Source organism: Xiphophorus maculatus, chromosome 11 (assembly GCF_002775205.1).
Source record: "Xiphophorus maculatus strain JP 163 A chromosome 11, X_maculatus-5.0-male, whole genome shotgun sequence".
Taxonomy (NCBI): domain Eukaryota; kingdom Metazoa; phylum Chordata; class Actinopteri; order Cyprinodontiformes; family Poeciliidae; genus Xiphophorus; species Xiphophorus maculatus.
In genome coordinates this window covers 10,819,095-10,837,641 of record NC_036453.1, presented here as the reverse complement: position 1 = coordinate 10,837,641, position 18,547 = coordinate 10,819,095, and the positions used below count along the sequence as shown (strand labels likewise).

The 18,547-nt window shown below is 37.0% G+C and overlaps 1 protein-coding gene and 1 long non-coding RNA gene across 2 annotated transcripts; one reads left to right on the top strand and one right to left on the bottom strand.

Moving 5' to 3' along the window:
* Window positions 1-6,098: 6,098 nt before the first annotated feature.
* gpr119 (G protein-coupled receptor 119) lies at window positions 6,099-9,231 on the bottom strand. Its single transcript, XM_005800378.1, has 2 exons — window positions 8,772-9,231; window positions 6,099-6,787 (listed from the first exon to the last, which is right to left on the bottom strand). Exons 1-2 carry the CDS (start codon window positions 9,229-9,231, stop codon window positions 6,099-6,101), a joined length of 1,149 nt encoding a protein of 382 aa, XP_005800435.1.
* Window positions 9,232-14,150: 4,919 nt separating this feature from the next.
* LOC111610126 lies at window positions 14,151-18,484 on the top strand. The gene is made up of 3 exons (XR_002753501.1): window positions 14,151-14,293; window positions 15,366-15,483; window positions 16,618-18,484. It is a non-coding gene; the product is annotated as an uncharacterized LOC111610126 (long non-coding RNA).
* The last annotated feature ends 63 nt before the right edge of the window (window positions 18,485-18,547 follow it).

The window sequence follows — 18,547 nt, the reverse complement described above, 5'->3', positions numbered from 1 at the left end:
AAAAAAATAACGTTAAAGAAAATTGGCAAAACAGTGTCAAAAGGTTGTATGTATTTCGCTCTGTCTGTATTAACAGAAAAAATGGTGTGAAGTACATTACTTAGTGACTATCACTTGAATTTAGAAAATAAAACAAATTAACTTCTGAATCATATTCTGGCTAATTAAATGTACTGTCTTTTGAGATATACAGTAACTGCACTATGACAAGAGAAACTGAAGGGTGAAGCATGTAAGGAGAGCGGAAACTGTGGCGCCATCTGGTGGAAAAATAATGATAATTCTTTAACATGTTCATCCAACCCTGTTTCCTTATGGGGCGCTGGCGTCTACTTCCAGCAGGCATTTTCTAAAATAAAAAAGAAAGAGAATTATTATGTATGAATTAAGCTTAATTTCATTTTAAAAAAAAAAAAGGTTTAAGATGAGTTTCCTTAAAATATATAATTTATTATATTGACAGAAAAAATAGCACCCAAAACATGAGTTATAGCCAGATAATAAGTAAATTATTTCTCTAACATAGCAAAGCTATGATACTGTTTTTTACTGTCTAAAATTGCTGTAGTTGTCTAGCCATTTTTAGTGAGATCATGCAAATATATTAGAAGTAATTATATTAATAATAATAATAATAATAATGTATATAATTCATGCATGAAACACAGAAAATGATGCTGCAGCAGATGGACCAATCCAAACTACATTTATTTGACGTTTTAAACTGCAATGGTTGCTTAAGAAACAATTTCTAGATGCTCAAAGGTGCTGCATTCATCTGTTCAAACAATTATATGCAAGATGGGAACATCCATCCAGTCAGGAAGGAGACAGGTTCTCTGTCCCAGAATTGAGCGTGTTTTGGTCTGAAATTTTCAAATTAATGGACGTTTATGGCAGGAGGAGCTGGTGCACTTCATGAAATAGATGGCATCCTGTGGAAAGAACATGTAGAATTATTGAAGCAACATCACAGGACATCAACCAGGAAGTTAAGGCTCATGTCCAAATGAGTCCAAATGGACAATTAACCTGAGCATACAGCCAAAGTGGTTGCAAAGTGGCTTGAAGAGTCAATGCTTCGGCTATCACAAACCCCTGATCTCAGTTCTGTAGAGATCGACCCAGTTACAGCAGTTCTGTCAAGAGGAACGGATCAGAACTCCGGCAAGTTATTGTTAGAAGCTTGAAGGAAACTCAAAACGTTTGACCTGAGTTATGCCATGCAAAGACAGTGCTACCAAATACTGAGAAAATGCATGTAAACTTCTGATTTTGAAGATATTGATTAATAAAGTTGTGACATGCTCTTTCTCTCATTATTGTGGCATTTAGCAAACAGAAATAATTTTGGTCATTCTAACTGACCTAAACCAGGAGAAGTTTTGTCTGATTTGACTTCAAACAATGAGAAAAAAAAATGTGTTTTTGCTTGGTGAATATGAACTTCTGCTTTCAACTGCACACACTGTCCCATTTAAATATGCCTTACTCTGAGAGGGCTTTTATATTGCATAAAATGGTATCAACAAATAAAAAATACCATGTTCAACCCTGCAGAGTTGATCGGTCCCACAGCGTATTAGTCCTGGGTAAATATCAGACAGCCGGTTGTAGAAATCCATGACATCAACCAGTTAAAGTGTTTTGTTGATCCAGACTGCTGGCAGGTGAAGTGCGGGATAATTATCGTGGTTCAAGCAGCTGAGGAAGTTTCCATGAGCGAACGGTTATCCAGGTGGAAAATATTACACGCTCAACTGCAGCCTGCCAGATAAACTGGCGGCCTGTTTTCTCTCTGACAGCGATCGGTTTAGATTACACAGACGTAATAAAGCGGGATGACACAAAGCGGGTCCCAGGCTGATGTTTGTAATCTGCTCTGCTTCAGTTCACTCAGCCCATCACACACACTGAGAAACAAAGGCCATGCTTATTATAGAAAAATGGAAAGCTGCGGCTTTTGCTTTTGTCTCAAATAGTCTGATATTTGGTAGTATTATTGTACCTCGAGGTAGCCGTGGAAGCTATAGAACAATATTTGTTGGCGAATCCTTCAACCACTGCTCTTTAGAGAAAAGCTAGTAATTATGAATAAAAGCAAGTCAAACAAGCTGGTTCATTATAAAGGTACTTAGTCATGTGTAAAGTCTTCTTACCCTTTTGGACCTTTTCTAAATTAACCAAGTTGCAACAACTTGTTGGAGTTTGTGTGTATAATGCACAGTTGTGAAATGAAAGGAAAACAAAACGTTATTTCCGAAATATGAAAAGTACATTCTGCTTTAATTCAACCCCCTTTACAAGGTAGTTCTACACTGAATGCAAGTCGCACTGTCATATTTTATATCTGAAATTTGTAAGCCATGTGTCAGTTGTCTTCAAATGAACAACTATAAGCCATTTTGTGTTGGATTATCATATAAAATCTTGCCAAAATTCGTTTAGTTTGATTTTTGAACTGTTCTGGTTGCTCTTTGGGTGAACTTTTACTACAATTTTAGCTACAGCCTTAAAGAAAATGTATTGTAGTTCTTTGTCCAACATGAGGAACACACATAAAATATCAAAACATTCATTCTCTATGCAAAAAAAATATTATTACTTCATTTTTGTAGTTTGGTGAAAATGCATTTTATGTTTCCGACATGAATTTCTCCAAGAACAGTTGACAGTTGGATTTGAAAAAAAGTGCAAAATCAGACTAATATGGAAGATGTTGCTTTCATTAAGAAAATCTGCTTATTCCCCACTACATAATTCATATAGCATAACATGTAATTTTAGTGTACATTCACCTAGATTTTCCATTACCAGGTTTTCAGCAAAGCTTGACATTTTTCATGCCTTCAGTTTGTGCAATAATAAAATTTTAAAAAAATAAGACAAAGAAGATACACAAGTGATGTGAATTCTTCAGAAAATATTTCTGCAAAATCTTGTTCAGAGTTTTTATTCTTTCATGATTCATGTTTCTACAGCCGTTCTTTTATGGAATTTCCTTCAGTTGAATGTAGGGAGAGTTTGGGATGTGAGGCTAGGAGTTAGTGTGCACAAAGGGAAAATCAGGAGTTCCTCAGTGGGACGGGTCTGAGGCCCCTAGGGAATTACCCAGCTCGCCTGTCACAGCCGTTCACAATACGTCATTAAACTTCCTGCCCTCTACTACCACTGACCTCTGACCACTCATGTTCCATGAAGAGTGGCTTTTATTAGTCTTCTTCCAAACGTGAGAAGAGTAAAAGTCAACTTATTGCTTGAGCAGTCCGAAAACATTTGTCCAAAAAAAAGGAGATAACGGTTTTGAATTCAGTTTTGAAGGTAGTAAAACCAGATTAAAATATTCCACTTCTAAGTCCAAAATAACAGTGAGTATTTAAAGTGGTGTGAAAAATTGCATGTTTGTGTTTCAGAACATTAAACCAATTTAAATATTTGCCAGAGACAACACAAGTAAAAACAAAATCCATTTTTTAAATGAAGGTGTTTGTTGTTACGGGAGAAGAAAAAAACATGCAAATCTACTTGGTCATCAATTTTCTGCACCACTGCATAATTTTAAAAAAATTGGTAATTAACAGACTAAAGATTTTTAACTCTCATGTGGTCTTTGTGATTCATCAGGACTGAGTTTTTTGTTATCATGAGTCAATAGAAACTGTAAAATACCTCAGTGGTGTTCCACCAGCTGTGCTCGTTATTCGATGTTTTGTATCCTCAAATGATTCATCATTTTCTGATAATACAGACATGCATTTCCTGCAGTGTTCCCCATTCTTTCACTAACTACCATTACTGATGTTAACTGTTTAACAAATTCCCATTTTTCAACCACATAAACATTACTTTTCTGTCATGTCAACCACATCTTTTTATTGTTTTATATTAAAGTGTAAACTAACAGTGACGTGCGGTCAGGGGAGGCAGGTGAGGCTCTGCCTCACCTGTAATCATGGAAAAATAATAATGATAAAATCATTTATATTGCTATTTTCACCCTGTGGTTTGTACTATACCTATTTTTCATTTAATTTAAAAAAGTTCAGATTATTTTTTCTTCAAAATCGCTGAATTTCTGCATTTTCCCATTCAAACGCTCGGAAGCGAAGCTGGTGAGGCAGCAGCGAGCTGAGCCTCACCTGGGATTGCGCAACCTCTCGCTAACTGCACTGGCTGCCATTCTGAGAGCATGTTCCTCCTGTCTGTACGTCGCCAATAAAATGGCTAAAAAACATTTCATGTATGAGCTGATTTTCCATAATTTAGCTTATGTATATAATGTACAGTGTTGTTTTTTTTTGTCACCAATTGTGTGCGTAACGTGTTTCATGTGCTGAAGAGCGATCAGAAACGAGGTGAGGCAGGCAGTTCTCCTGCCTCATGGCAGGGGGCGCTCATGATCCCAGACATTGTGACTCCACAACTGCAGAGTAAGATACTGTAAGCGAGCTAGCCATGCAGCTAGCCATACAACAAGGTCAAGTGCAGCGATATATTTATAGTTTTCTCCTCTTACCACAGCAATTAATTAATAATCGCAAAATAATACTAAAACAATACTACTGCAACAGACTGAATGTTCTGCTTTTTGCGTGGGAAATATTTGAGTGTTTTTTATTGTGGCGTTGTTGTCAGTTGCTATGGCAACGAGTCTGCGCGTAGCTGCGCTGATACCGAGAGCGACAAAAGACGTGGTTTTGAGTTGTACTTTAACGGTTTTCCCTTCGCTGTGGAGCACAGCACGAAATGAATAATATCTACATGTCCAAGTTTGATTGAGTGAACGGAAATAGTCTTTTTGCCCTCCAGCGTTGTCCACATGCGCGAAATTTCCTTATGTAAACAATAACATGCAGGGGGTCTATATTTGTACATCTGAATATGATTAAGTCAGTGCCTCACCAGCTATGAACCTCACCGCACGTCACTGTAAACTAACCCTCTGCGAATGAAATTCCTGTGACCCCAAGTAGTCAGGTAATGTTTTGTCAAATTGAAGGGACCTAAAAAGACTCAACAACTTGATGAAGAAGACTGGTTCTGTTTTGGGGGACTCTTGTGAACCCACTGGAGATGAAGGTGTAAAAAAAGATTACAATCAAAAACACGATAGACAAACCCCGAGCAAACTCACCATGAAACTGTCATACAACAACAGAAGATCAGAGGCTTCTTTAGAGCTGCTGTAATATAGACTGCTACAGGAAATCCATCCTGCCCACATCCACACCAGCATCTAAAATAACTCTTTGAAAACAATTGTGTAATATGAGTTACACGGAAATTTAATTTCCCTTTGGGATCAATAAAGTATTTTTTAGACTAACTGAATTGAATTTGAATTAACCAGATAGAAAAAGATTTATTGGATTTCACTTTCTCTTTCAAGCATCTAACATCTGAAGGGAGTAAACTCTCTGGATAGGGTAGGGTGAGATTAAGTAGCTAATATTAGGTCGTTGGTGTAACATCTTATCTTCAGGTTGGATTTTGTGTATAAAGAGAGAGTTGGGGTTGTGGTTGTCTGAACTTTTCAACTTGGACTGATCACAAAACTTTTACTGCTTAGAATATCAAATGTTGAAGCATTTATATCCTTAGAATTGTCAACTTGACACTAAATAGAGCGTTTTACACACTGTTCTGTTTGCACAAATTATCAAACATACTTTGAGACAATTTTAATTTATTTATAAAGCAGCTGCCACCATTCCAATAAAAACATTTTAGCTTATATATCACATATATACCACTAATCCTAAAGGAATGATGGTGTATAATAATTTTGTTTGGCCCTTGAACATCCAGACAAACCGCTGAGGTGATCGTGTTAGGGTTTTCCTGTTCAGCCCAAAATCAGATCCATATCTTCCAGTTTCTCTGCTTGTGCTTCTGCTTTAAAAATGTCCGTTTGCTAACCTGAGGTTTATTCAAACTGACACCTGCTAATGTCTGTTAGAGAAAAGACACATGTACAGGTTACATACAACAGCTAATCAGGTCTATTTTTCACTTTCTCGTTGCAGCAGGAATACTAACCAAAGAGTTGGTCGCTTTATTAGTGCGTTTTAAATATCTGTGGCGTTTCCCTCGTTCCATCACAAACTGGTTGTGTCAGACAGGTGAAGGGCATTGGCGTCCAAGCTGCTGATTGGTAGCCTAATCGAAGGACTGTTCGTAGCTCCTTCAGAAACACAAGCACGAGCCTGCACAGGCGGCGACGAGTGGCATCTTTCCATAACACTCGGCGGTGCAGCAGACAGCAACCTGTTTGTGATGCAGGAAAACATGTTGGACAGCTGCAGCCGCACCTCTTTCTGCCAGCAGGCATAGACCAGGGGGTTAATCAGAGAGTTGAGGAGCCCCAAGAGCCACAGGTAGTTCTCCAGCACCCCCTTAAGGTCACACTCCCTACACAGGAGGTGCACAATGCACACCACAAAGAAAGGACTCCAAAGCACCAAGAAGCAGCCGACGAGCACCCCCACTGTCCTCAAGGCCTTGACGTGACTCCAGCTCCGCAGCAGGTGATGCTGGTGATGATGGTGGTACTGGGACTGTCCGTGATGGCTGTCCTCAGCTCTTGAGCTGGTTTGCCCGATTTGGGAGATCTGCTCGTGGTGGACGCAGGCGATCTTCAGGATGTCCAGGTACATGTAGGTGAACAGGGAGAGGACGGGGAAGAAGAGCAGGCTGTACAGAACGATGATGGCGATGTCGTGGGTGACAGTGAAGAAAGCACAGAAACCGTCGTAGGGTTCAGCTGCCTGCAGCTGGGGCACCACCACTGAGGAGCAGAGGACACGGGTTCATTTACATATTCATGCTCCATTTATGACAGATCCACAAAACAAAGGTAATGCAAAAGGTCACAATGGAATCAAGGCCCTTCCTTTTTCGTTTAACAGCAGAAAAAGGTTATTTCCAACTAAATATGTAGTCAACAAAGTAAGCAATGTTGCCAGATTGGGTGGGTTTTCACCTTTAGAACACCTTGGGTTTGAAAAATTAGCTTTGGGTGTATTGTTGTGTTCAGACAGAAATGATTTCAAAATAGTTGCCATTGTGCAGAAGAAAAGAACTAAGCTTTTAATAAAATGCGTTAATATTGTCCTTATGTTATTAGCTAATCTATTTTGGAATATCTACAACCTGTTGAACGTGGCATCATCAGTGATTAGTGGTTGGTTAAACTAGTGTCACTGTGTAGCAGTATTGTGAAACTGCACAATTTATGATTTAAAAGGACATTGCTCCACAATAGACACAAGCCTTCTGAAAGTAGTCACACTCCTGAAACTTTAACCTAATTATCCACTTTACAAACCTCAAAGTATTTCATTTGAACATTTGAAAGGAGTATATGTCACCAACACAAAGTAGTGCATAGCTACAAAGAGGAAGAAAATTACTTGTTTTTAAAATTTGTAAAAGAAACTGGAAAATTGACCTGTGCATTTGTATTCAGTCCCCTTTAGTCTAATATCCCTTAATGAAAAATCCAATGGAATCTCTGTGCTTTCAGATGTAACCTAATTTTGCTGCTAATATCTTTCTATTGTTTTCACTGTAAAATTGCTATATTCATGAGCATGTTTTTTATTTTAAAGCAGTATAAGAACTGTACTCTAGCAGCTCTCAGTTCTCAAACTCTTTATATAATGCTGCTGTATTATTTAGAATGCATTCAGGGAAAATGCTAAAAGATTCCTATATCAATTACAGTCCAAAACCAACTAAAAATCTGTGTTATATTCAGAAGATTTGGTCTTTAGATGTGCAAAGCCGGTGGACATTCCCCCAAAACATCTGCAGCTATAATAGCAGTGAAGGTGATTCCACAAACAATTACACCCAGGACAATTCATGTTTTAAATGGGGAAAAAAGATTATACTTTTGTGATGGACTTTTATCAAATAAAACGTGAATGTGAGTACTTTTTCACAACAATGAAGATGCCAACATCTATCTGCACATTTGAAGAAACATACGATTTATCTTTAAAATTTCTAAATTTATGTACAGGAAGCAATCCATAATTTATATCTAGCGCACTTTAATTTGTCCTGTAAAGAGATTGCTCTTTATAACTGAGTTAAAGCAGTTAAATCAGTTTTAACTGGTATAGTTTCAGTTAGTGTTTCAGCAGCTTTTAGAAAATTCTGCACATTTATATTTGTGACAGTTGGAAAAGTATTTTTTCTGGAAGCATTCTGTCCCAAAGATACTCTTGTTGACTTGTAAAGTAGCTCGCCTCGCCTTCTTGCACAAAGTTAAGACATTATAATTATTTTCTGATTTGCAGCTAAAGGACTTAAGTCAAACATATTGTTCATATGTCATAGGAAACCAGACATCACATTATCAGTGAGCATGCACAATATACTTCCTTTGACTTTTTGCTGTAATCTAGTGGACAACTTTAACCTTACATGGCTTTTAACAAGCCATAAGATTAGTTACCATAACTACAAAGATAATGCACAGCTCTACATTATGATGTCACCAGGACTCTGAACAAAACTCCCAGTTTTACAGCTGTCTTTGATTAGTAGTTACTGGGACATTGATCAAAAATATTTGATGTGTATTTGCTTGATAATTTTGATGATATTTAGCAAATGTAATGTTCATTGCTTGCTCTAATTGGTGATGTTTTTATGATGTAAAAAACTTTGAACTAACTTTTACAAATAAACTTGCGTTGACGTAACAGAAAACCCTCCATCTGTGTTCTCTAGTATTTATAGTATTGATTGCTGAGCCTCACCTGGTAAAAATCCCATAGTGTAGGAACTGATCCACACAGCCAGTAAAGACCCGGCTGTCCTCCCTTTTCCAGACATCAGAGAGTAACGCAGGGGCATCTTGATGGCCATATAGCGGTCCAGTGAGATCAGGAACATAGTCAAGATGGACACCATGCAGGGGGACGTCACAAAGGACATTCGCAGCAAACATCGGGTCTTGCCCTGCAGAGCAGGAGGTGTCCCGTTTGTGGGAGGATAAATCACAATATAACCGCTGCGATGCTGAATAAATTTGTTGTTAAAGTCTTCTGTGGCCAGTCCAGTGATGCCTACGCCCACCAGAGTGTCAGCCAGAGCCAAGTTCAGGACAAAACACCAGCTCTGACATCCTCGCTTCAGGAGCAGCTTCAGCAGAGCAGAGCCCACCAGCAGATTGGTGGAGACAATGAGGAGAGCAGAGAAGGTCAGGACAAAGCCCATCACCCTTGGCCTCACTTCACTTTGGACGGTTGGCTGGTCCATAAAGTCAGACGTGATGCTGACAGAAGGCTCTGTGCTGGTTTGTCCAGTTAAATATGACATATTGATTCAAAATGAAGAAAAAAGCCCGAAGTCAGATGACATTATTCCAAGACTGATAATTTTCAGTCACATCAAGCTCTTATTGATTGTGTAGATCAGTGGAAGCATCGCTGAACACATGATCAAAGGTTTCCAGATACTGCTAAAGAAAAAGAAAAAGAAAAAAGAATAGTATCCGAGAATATCTCCTAATGTTAATCCAGTGTTGTCGTCTGCGGACCGATCCCAAAATATTCAAGTTAACTTTTTCCTAAAACATCCTTCTACTCTCAAAGTTAATTGCAACATCTGGGTTTTAGAGGTCCCGTCAATAAATGCTAGCAGGACAGAGATGGTCCTAATGTTATCAGCAGGTCTGTGTTGTGCCCTCCTCCGTCAAACACACACAGAGCCCTACAGGCAAATGAAAACACACCCCTCTGCTACTTCTGCCTCTCTGAGCCTTGAGTTCCTGCTTGCTGGCTCTCTGCCACAAGTGACGATATCTATTTTTATTGTGAGCTGTTAGTGTATTCACAAACGTTCATTTGAATCATTTCTGTTTGTTTTGTTTTTTTTCTGTTTTAAACCAAGCTGGTTAAATTTTATACCTTTTGTAAACTAATGAAATCAGTGCAAACTGCAGTTGTGAATGAAGCTGTGTCTGAATCCTGCTCTGCATCTTTAAAACCATGAGTTCTGTGACTGATTTTGAACTGTTTATTTCCTAGAGGTCTTGTGGATTTAACATATGAGACAAAACCTTTTTTCAGACAAACACCTTCCCTTGTGGATTGCATTTGAAATGTGCTTTAATTTTACATCTTACACTATAACATGTTGTCTCCTTGACCTGGATGTGTTGTGATCCATAAGTTTTCTCTCATGTTGGTTTTCTGATTATTTCATTTCTTACTATTGTTTAAAAGCTCTTGCCACATTCAGTTGTTCATTCTTGTCATTACGGTTTTGACATTCAAGTTCATTCCTTTGTGTTGGGTTTCTTATTCATTGCTTATGTTCTGTACTCCAGTGGTTTTTGAATCCTTGGTGTGTTTTGTCTGCTTCCTTTTCTCATTAATTAGTCTTTTTACCTCTGTTTCTCCCTCTCTCATTCTCACACCTTTTGGCGGCCATTTTCTCCAAAGTCTCTCAGTATATTTGTTTGTTGTGGGTTGGTCCATCCAGCTAATACCATACACTCTACTGCCACAATTGATAAAAAGGTTTGAAACTCAACGTTGGCCATCCAGTCATCAATTTGCATACTGCCATCTATGACATCTACTAGTACGGTCTCTTCATAGATTGAAAATAGTTAAGCTATTGTTGTTCAAGGAGTTTGCAAGTACGACCTTCACTCATCCAGTCATGTAAATCAGCAGGCCAGTCAATGAATGCAATCTGCTGCCAATCAAATTGCTTGTCTGCAATACCCAGCTGGTACCACCAAAAGCAGATGATGTGGTTCCTAAAAAACAGGGAGGAACTACAAATGTATTTGGAGATGGAGATGAATCTGGCCCAGGCTGACCGGGGAAGAACCGGTTAAAGCCACACTAGTACAAAAGTGGCTTATGGTCCCTCTATTGTGTTTGAGGTCTGGCCTGGAGAGCCCCTCTCTATGACATATTCTTATACTCTGCAAAACCTGAAACCCTTGGAGGCCGGACATGTTATCAGATATGTTCAAACTAGCTGGAACCAAAAAGCGTCCAAAATGTTAAATGTTAAATGTTGTTTGTCTTTCCACAGTGGTTTTCTTCTTGTTACACTCCCATGATCAAAACAAAATAAGAGTGAAGCTGTTGGAGCCTTGTTGGTACAGATCAGAAAAACACCCAATGAGGGTTAAAAAAAAGAACTTCTTACATACTTTTATGGACAGATGTTTGTTTTTTTTAATTACTCACTAATACATTAGTAGGAACAATTATGGCTAAAGATTGCTGCACTGTAAAGTCTTTTGATTCTAATTATATTATGAAAGCACACACACAACAAAGGAAGGATGAATTAGAGTGGGAACAAAAACACTGGGGTGCCCCACTGCTCCCACACACACTACAGACATTTTCACTGTACTTTGCTGTGACTGGGTGCAGTCAAGTGTAGTCACATGGATGATTGTAAATGAATTAAAACTCTTATGAGAATTTGCAATAAATATGGAAACATGCTCTCATGAAAGTAATCTTGTTTCCCTGTTTAATAAAAAAAAACTGAGTTAAAGCATCGTAATTTGCTTTAGAAGGTAAACAGGTGGTAAAGTAATAAAAAAGAAATAGAAATAAATTATTTAATTGCCAAAAACAATAGACATTGACCAGCAGCATTTGTTTTTCAATAAAGCTTTGTTGTTGAGATTGAAATAATGAGTTTAATTTATTTCAAATAAGAGGACAGCCTATTATTTGGGATTGCTGTTTGGTATGGACTCGTAGCAGAAAGACATTAACAGTTTATTTATTTATTTATTTATTTATCACAAGCCACATATCGCTGCACATAAAAAAAATAAAAATACAATCATGAAACTGTAACATCAATAAAAGGATCCAGGGATGCAAGGGACCTCAACAGCCAGTAAAGAACCATGGTTCATTTCATTTGATGACAACACCAACACTGGGTTAAACTGGGGCAAATTTGTTTGCTTGTTTGTGAGGTGAGGTCTCAGCTGTTGCTATAGCGACCTGAGGGACAATAGCTGTCCAGTGACTGAAGAGGCTTCAGCACAAAATTACAAATTTAATCTTTTGCCTTTACGCCAAAGTTACAGTTCAAGGGGTGTGAGTTATTCTCATGAAAGTAATCCAGAAGGATCAGGTTGATATAGTTACGGTGTTGAACTACAAGATAATAGAAACATAATATATGATATAGCATTAATGCACAATGTAACATAGCAACTCAATTTGTTATGTTTGAGGGCCAGTCAGAACAATAACATTCAGAAAAAACAATAAATAAATAAATAAAATCTCATAAACTTACAATACATTTTTAGTATTGTCAGACTGCTGAAGATAATTTAGCAAACAGCAATAAATTATCTGGATTAATGTGAAGTACCTGCAAAAACACAGCCAGGAAAAGTGTGCCGTGCAGATCTGAAAAAGTTAAAGTGTAACCTCTATTTGCTGTTTTTTTTTTTGGCCCCTGGGCCCTCAGGAGAGACATCTGGGATAATGGGACCATTTTCCACTAGGATTCACACACAAATAGACCCAGCTAATGATGCTTTCTGTCTGCACACATTCATTACATTATCTGACATCAGTCCTCCTCCTCCTCAAACTACGGCAGAGAGCCATGGCTGGTGAAAAACAAAACGCTGTAATCAGCAAAATTTTTATCAAGATGAGCTCTCGTTACTGGCTGTGTGGAGATTCTAAAAAGAAATGGCTACATTTCTATTTATACAGCACAGCTCTGCGTAAACTGAATCAAGAGAGTTGAGGAGATTGATTGTTTGTTTTGTTGTTGTTGCTGTTATGTTATTTTTTATGATTAAATCTTCAGAAAACGAATCATTTTTACAACATAAACGTCTTAATCATTGCTCATTTCTTTAAATCTCCCCTTTAAAAAGGCTTGCTGTAATCGTTTAAAGTGGTCTTCATCAATAGCTGTTCGGGGTTCCTGGAAGTGTTTGACCTATAAATTATCCAGACCAGAAAAGGCCTCTAAACTCAAGGGATGAGCCAGTTTTCTCTCTTTATATAAGAAATGTTTTTTAAGCTCAGTTTTACAAGGTAAAATGTTTGAAGCAGTTCTCATTTAAAGCTTTAGCAATAAAGGATTATTAAATTGAAAGTTTAGAAGTAGAAGACTGCTGCGTCCCAGGATCTCTGTTCCTACCAAAGAAAACATCCCCATAGGATGATGCTGCCACCACCATGTCCTGTGCTATATGAGTTTGATGTGATCTCATTTCTTTACAATGCTGTTTGTTCACTAATGTTCTAAAAAAAACCATCAGGATTTATAATAACATTAACTTACACACAAGTGGACTCTATTCACTAAATACACTAGAGTGAAAAAGAGTTTTTCAAAAGTGTCACTTTGTCACACAGGGGCCACGTAGGCTTGGATTTTTTCTCCAATAATAATAAACATCTTTCTTTAAAATATTGTATTAGGTGTTTGTTTGTGTTGCCTTCAACTAATATTTAAATTGGTTTGATGTTCTGAAACTCTTAAGTGTGGAAAACATTCAAAAATGAGGAAATTTCGAAGAGGGCAAAAAAAAAAAAATGTTCACACCACTGCACTGATGCAGAAGCTGATTTTATTATGGAGCATCTGAATAAAGGAGACTGTCCATAAATTTACATCCCCATTTTTTTCCATTTTTATTTAAGAAAACAAATCTTCCAGTTCACAATTGTGCCCCACTTTGTGTATGAAAATGGGAAAAAGTTCAAGATTCCTGAATGATTTTTCTTTCATAAGATGGGTGAATTTTAAACTCCAGTCTTGTTTATTTTGGTGTTAAGATCATCAGCTTCACTCAGTGGGTCACAACAGGCAGGACTGGTGGTCTGTTACTGTGCAGGTCAAACAGATAAAAGTGTTTTGATCTAACTTTAAAGATTTAATTGTAGAAGACTCAGAAACTCAAAGCCACATAAGAGGAAGTCGCTTTGTTCCGTCACCCCTCACCATCACACCAACACACCAAAATCACTCCAGCAGACACACATTGTGGGAATGTCATTCACCCCATGCTAGACCTTTCAGGAGCTTTTATAACAAAAGCATGTGTCAGCATTATTTGCGCCTGGTCCCCAGCAGAAACCCAAAGGGCTCCGGGCTTTCAGTTGGTACCAACGGTCAGCGGCTGTGACGGGTTCTGGCGGTTTCACCTGGACCTCGGATCTGGTTTCTGGAGTTCTGCTGAGCCAACGTGAGGATTCCCACCGTTTAGGAAGATCAATCTGTGAGGAATTTGTTTCTGGACAGGATTATTAAGGTGATGATGATTGTCTCCAAAAGATGATCATCTTTTATTGACGATCATCATTTTGACGATGATGATCGTCAAAAAAGACGATCATCACCGTCTTTTGCAGACGATGATGTTTGTGCAAAGCATTAACGCAAAGTTAGATGCTGCTTCATGTTGGAGTTGTGTCTTAATTTTTTATCATGTAGACCAGGAGTCTGCAACCTTTACAATCCAAAGAGCCATTTGGGCCCTTCAGCCAAATAAAGCTTGTTTAGCTTTTTTAGAAAAGGAAAACTGATCATTTTTGAGAAATGCCTATGATGGGTAATGTCTTGTCATCTTTAAAGAATCACTTTATGACTACTTTTAGGTTTTAAAGTAAAGGAAAAGGTAAAAATAATAATAATAATAATAATTCAAAAATAGGATGGATACATTTTGTTTATTGGAATCTTTTTATTTGTGGAAAGAAGTGAAGAAAAAAAATACTCTGGTTTCCAATGCAATAAGAAAATCTAAATAAATGTTATTTATACTTTTAATGTCATTCTGTTGTGGAACTCCAGTGCAAGTATTCCATGAAACAACTGAAAAACTGGTACAACTTGCATTTGTTGTCATATCTTTATTTAAAAACATTAGTTATTTCTTTATTAATTTTAGACAAAGTTATTAAGAGGATGCAGACGACCATCTCTGTCCTTCTGCAAGCAGAGTCACAGGTTGGAGACCTCTGATGTAGAATAAAAAGATTATCTTTCTTCAGTTTTTCTTTTGCTTATTTTTCAGAGACATAAAGAAGATAAACTCACAAAAAAGGTCAAACAGGAACACTGTTTGACACACGATGGGTTGCAAATCAACTCAACATGTTTCACAATGTTTTGGATCACAGCCACAAATTTTACAAGCTGTCTTTTTGGAGGGACTTTATATTAAATATGGAAGTTTAAGCGATGTGAATATGTTTACAATTCATTGTGTCGGAGGGCAGAAGGCTTGCTAATCTGTGAAAAAGTTATATTTATCTGTAAACAGTTGGGTTTAAGGATGAGACTGATTTTAGGGAAACTTGCTGCATTTATGTTTCCGCCAGGAGAGAAGATGTCTTTAAAGCGCCGACTGGTCTCCATGTTTCTGTGCTGTGTTTACTGCGTGGCCTCACTCTTCTGCCTCCATCCAAACCGCAGCAATATTGTCTCAGTGGGAGGGCGGTGAGTTTGACGAATCCTTTACAGACAACTTCTGTCGAATTCACAGAGGCAAAAATGGCGGCTAATTGTAAATGAAACATGCAGGTTTACCAAGTTGGCGTCTATAGACTATAGGGAACATCACTGCCCAGATAAGTTGAGTATAAGATGTCAAAACACTTTGCAAGTTAAACATGGATTGGTAGCTGATTTATGGGAAAGTAATAATATGATTGGTTTATAAATTTGGTTCACTTGTATTTCAAGCCTTACACAAGTGATGATATTCAAACAATGTCATTTTTAAAATGATGTCAACATTTTTTGAAATGCTTTTACCAAAATAGCAATGAAACATTCCCGGACTTTCCGAATTCTTTGTATTATAATACCAATGTGTTTTTAGCTGTTTCAGATTAAGAAAGGAACAGCGTTCATTTCCCTTGTTTATTTTAAAATACAATGTGTATTTTTACATTGCATGAAAGGTCAAAATAGATCATAAATGTTGTCCATCTATCACATTTAGAGGCATACTTAGTCTTTGGAGTGGAGCTGTTGTTTAGACAGAGGTTTCTTTAAGGTCTCGAAGAAATGTGTTGAGTTTTACAAATTTCCCTGTCTAGTATTATAGTGTAGTGAGTAGTTCTAAAACAATTATTAATGGTTGGTTTGGAGGTATCCATTATTTTGCCCAGACTCCTCAACAATGAGAACATTCAAACATCATCTGATCTGGAGATTTACTAAGGATGGATGGACGGACCCTCTTATACAATCAGCTAGAGTTATTCTGACGATGTCACAAAATTTTTCATATGCTTAGTGTCGGAATACTTGAATTTAGACTGAGAAACCTGATTCCTCAAGAGCTTAGTTTTTACCTAGAGTATTCAGTCAAATACTCTAGTAAAAAAATAAATAAATGCTTGTCTAGAAAACATTATCAAATTCTGACCCTCCCTCATTAAAACAAAGTGAGAGTATGTGTGATTTATTGAAAGATATTAAATATGTTTTCTCACTAATTTTGATTGTACATTTTAAATTTTAATTAGTAACTAAGGGCAAAATTAAGCTTGTAAAGGATGTGTCTCCATTAAGTCATTTTTTTCCTGAAAAACTGTCTGAAGACTGTTTCTTATTTTCTTCAAGGAGTCTGTCGACCGTCTTCCAACAACTTTACCAGCGTGTCATCCGAATGCTGAGAACCACGCTGTGACTTCACACCACTTCCTGTGTTCGAAAGAGCCACCCTGGATCTCCTGTCACTGTGACCGTGACCGAGCATGCCTCCCAAAAGAGCAAGAACAAATGAATAAAAGAAGAGAAAAGAAAAGAGGAATAATATGTGTGGGACTGCAGAGTTTGAATTGACTCATATTTGTCTGAACAGCTTTCCAAATGGCCAGAGAAGAAGATGAAAACAGATTTATTTTTCTACACTTGACAATGTATGTTTGATCACGAGTAAAAATTGTTGGATAGATAATTCTGTTAAAATCCAAAAAAAAAATCAGTTGAATACAAAGTAAAAATGTTTTACTTGGTAGAATAACTTGTAGTGTATTAGTGTGGTTCAGAAGAGAAAAGTTAACTAATCAAATGTCTTGACGGTTTGCAAGATTACCCAGAGCAGAAGTTGCAGCATCCTATGAAAGTATTCGTACAGTTTCAGTTTTTCTATAACATTAATCACTAAGGTTTGATTTATGCAGACAAAAACTTGTAATTTCTTGGCTTCAGGAGGACACATTCCTTACATCTAACCCATGTTGTTTGTGAAGAGGTTTCAGTTTTGTCAAGTTTTGATGAGTTACATTGTTACTTTATCTACTTTATTGCAATGTATAGTCTTTTTGATATCTTTAATGTGTACCATAAATTATATTTATAATTTACAGCATTTACAATTTAAATTTTTGAGAGTCTAATTCTAAACTACATACTTAAAATACATGTGAAAAGGTGAAAAAAAAATTCCAGTGAAAAGTAAAGTTACTTTTGAAACGGGATGTTTGGATGAGAACTGAACCGAAACTTCGGGCCTGCAACTAAGTTCTTTAAATCTAAAGTAATTATTTTTTTCAACATTATAGCGAAAAACAGCAGATATTATGTCAGTAGGTTTGTGATAATAGACTAAATTTATCATGTGAAACTAATTTGGTGAGTCAGAAAGACGAGATCTAAGATGGCGAAGAAGAAATTATAACTGATAATAAGAAGGATAATATGTAAGTTAGAAAGAAAAGCTATAAGAAAGTCAGAAGAAAGTAGGTAAAACAAGTCTGATGAAAAAAAAGGCTAACTGACACAAATTTAGATGGTTCATAATGTTTAAACATGACCTCCATAACTATTACTATTTAATCTGTTTAGCTGCTTATAGGAGCTAACAGAAGAGCAACAGGTCCCTGAAACACTTTTCCGTTTTGTGCTAGAAAATCTAAACAGCAGTTATATTGTTGAGTGAAACAATAACCAACATCAGTTTCAATGGGCAGCATTAACATGCCTTTCCTAAGATGTGGATTTTGTACTAGCACTGCAGACTAAATGGTATTTTGCATTCCTTATAGACTAATTAATTACAGCCGTTAACCAAAAACAGCTATTCAGTGAGTTTGACTTTGAGTTAAGAGAGTTAATTTGAGTTAAGTTTCTTTTTTTGTTGGACTTGTGATTTTGCAAAGAAGTGTGAAAATTTAAGATGGCGGATCATTTCAAGCTGTTTATCTGAATGTCATTTTAGGAAGCAAAATCTTGGGAAAAACATGTTGTAGTGATGTAAATTTTAACACACTTGCATGGAATGAGTGAATGGAAAGTATTATAAATTGCAAAGTAAATAAATAACTTAAATGAACTTTTCTATATAACAAATGAGTCGACTGCTGATGAGATAAAAGCAAGATAATGCTGTGTCTGTGTTTCAAATAGATGCAGTACCCTGCTGTTTGTGTCACTGATTTCATGAAATACAAACTTACATGGGTGAAAATAAACAACTTGAACTGGTGGTCACTGTTATTTTAGCTTTGTTTCACTCAAGATTTGAATACTGTTAGACTTTCACTACTTA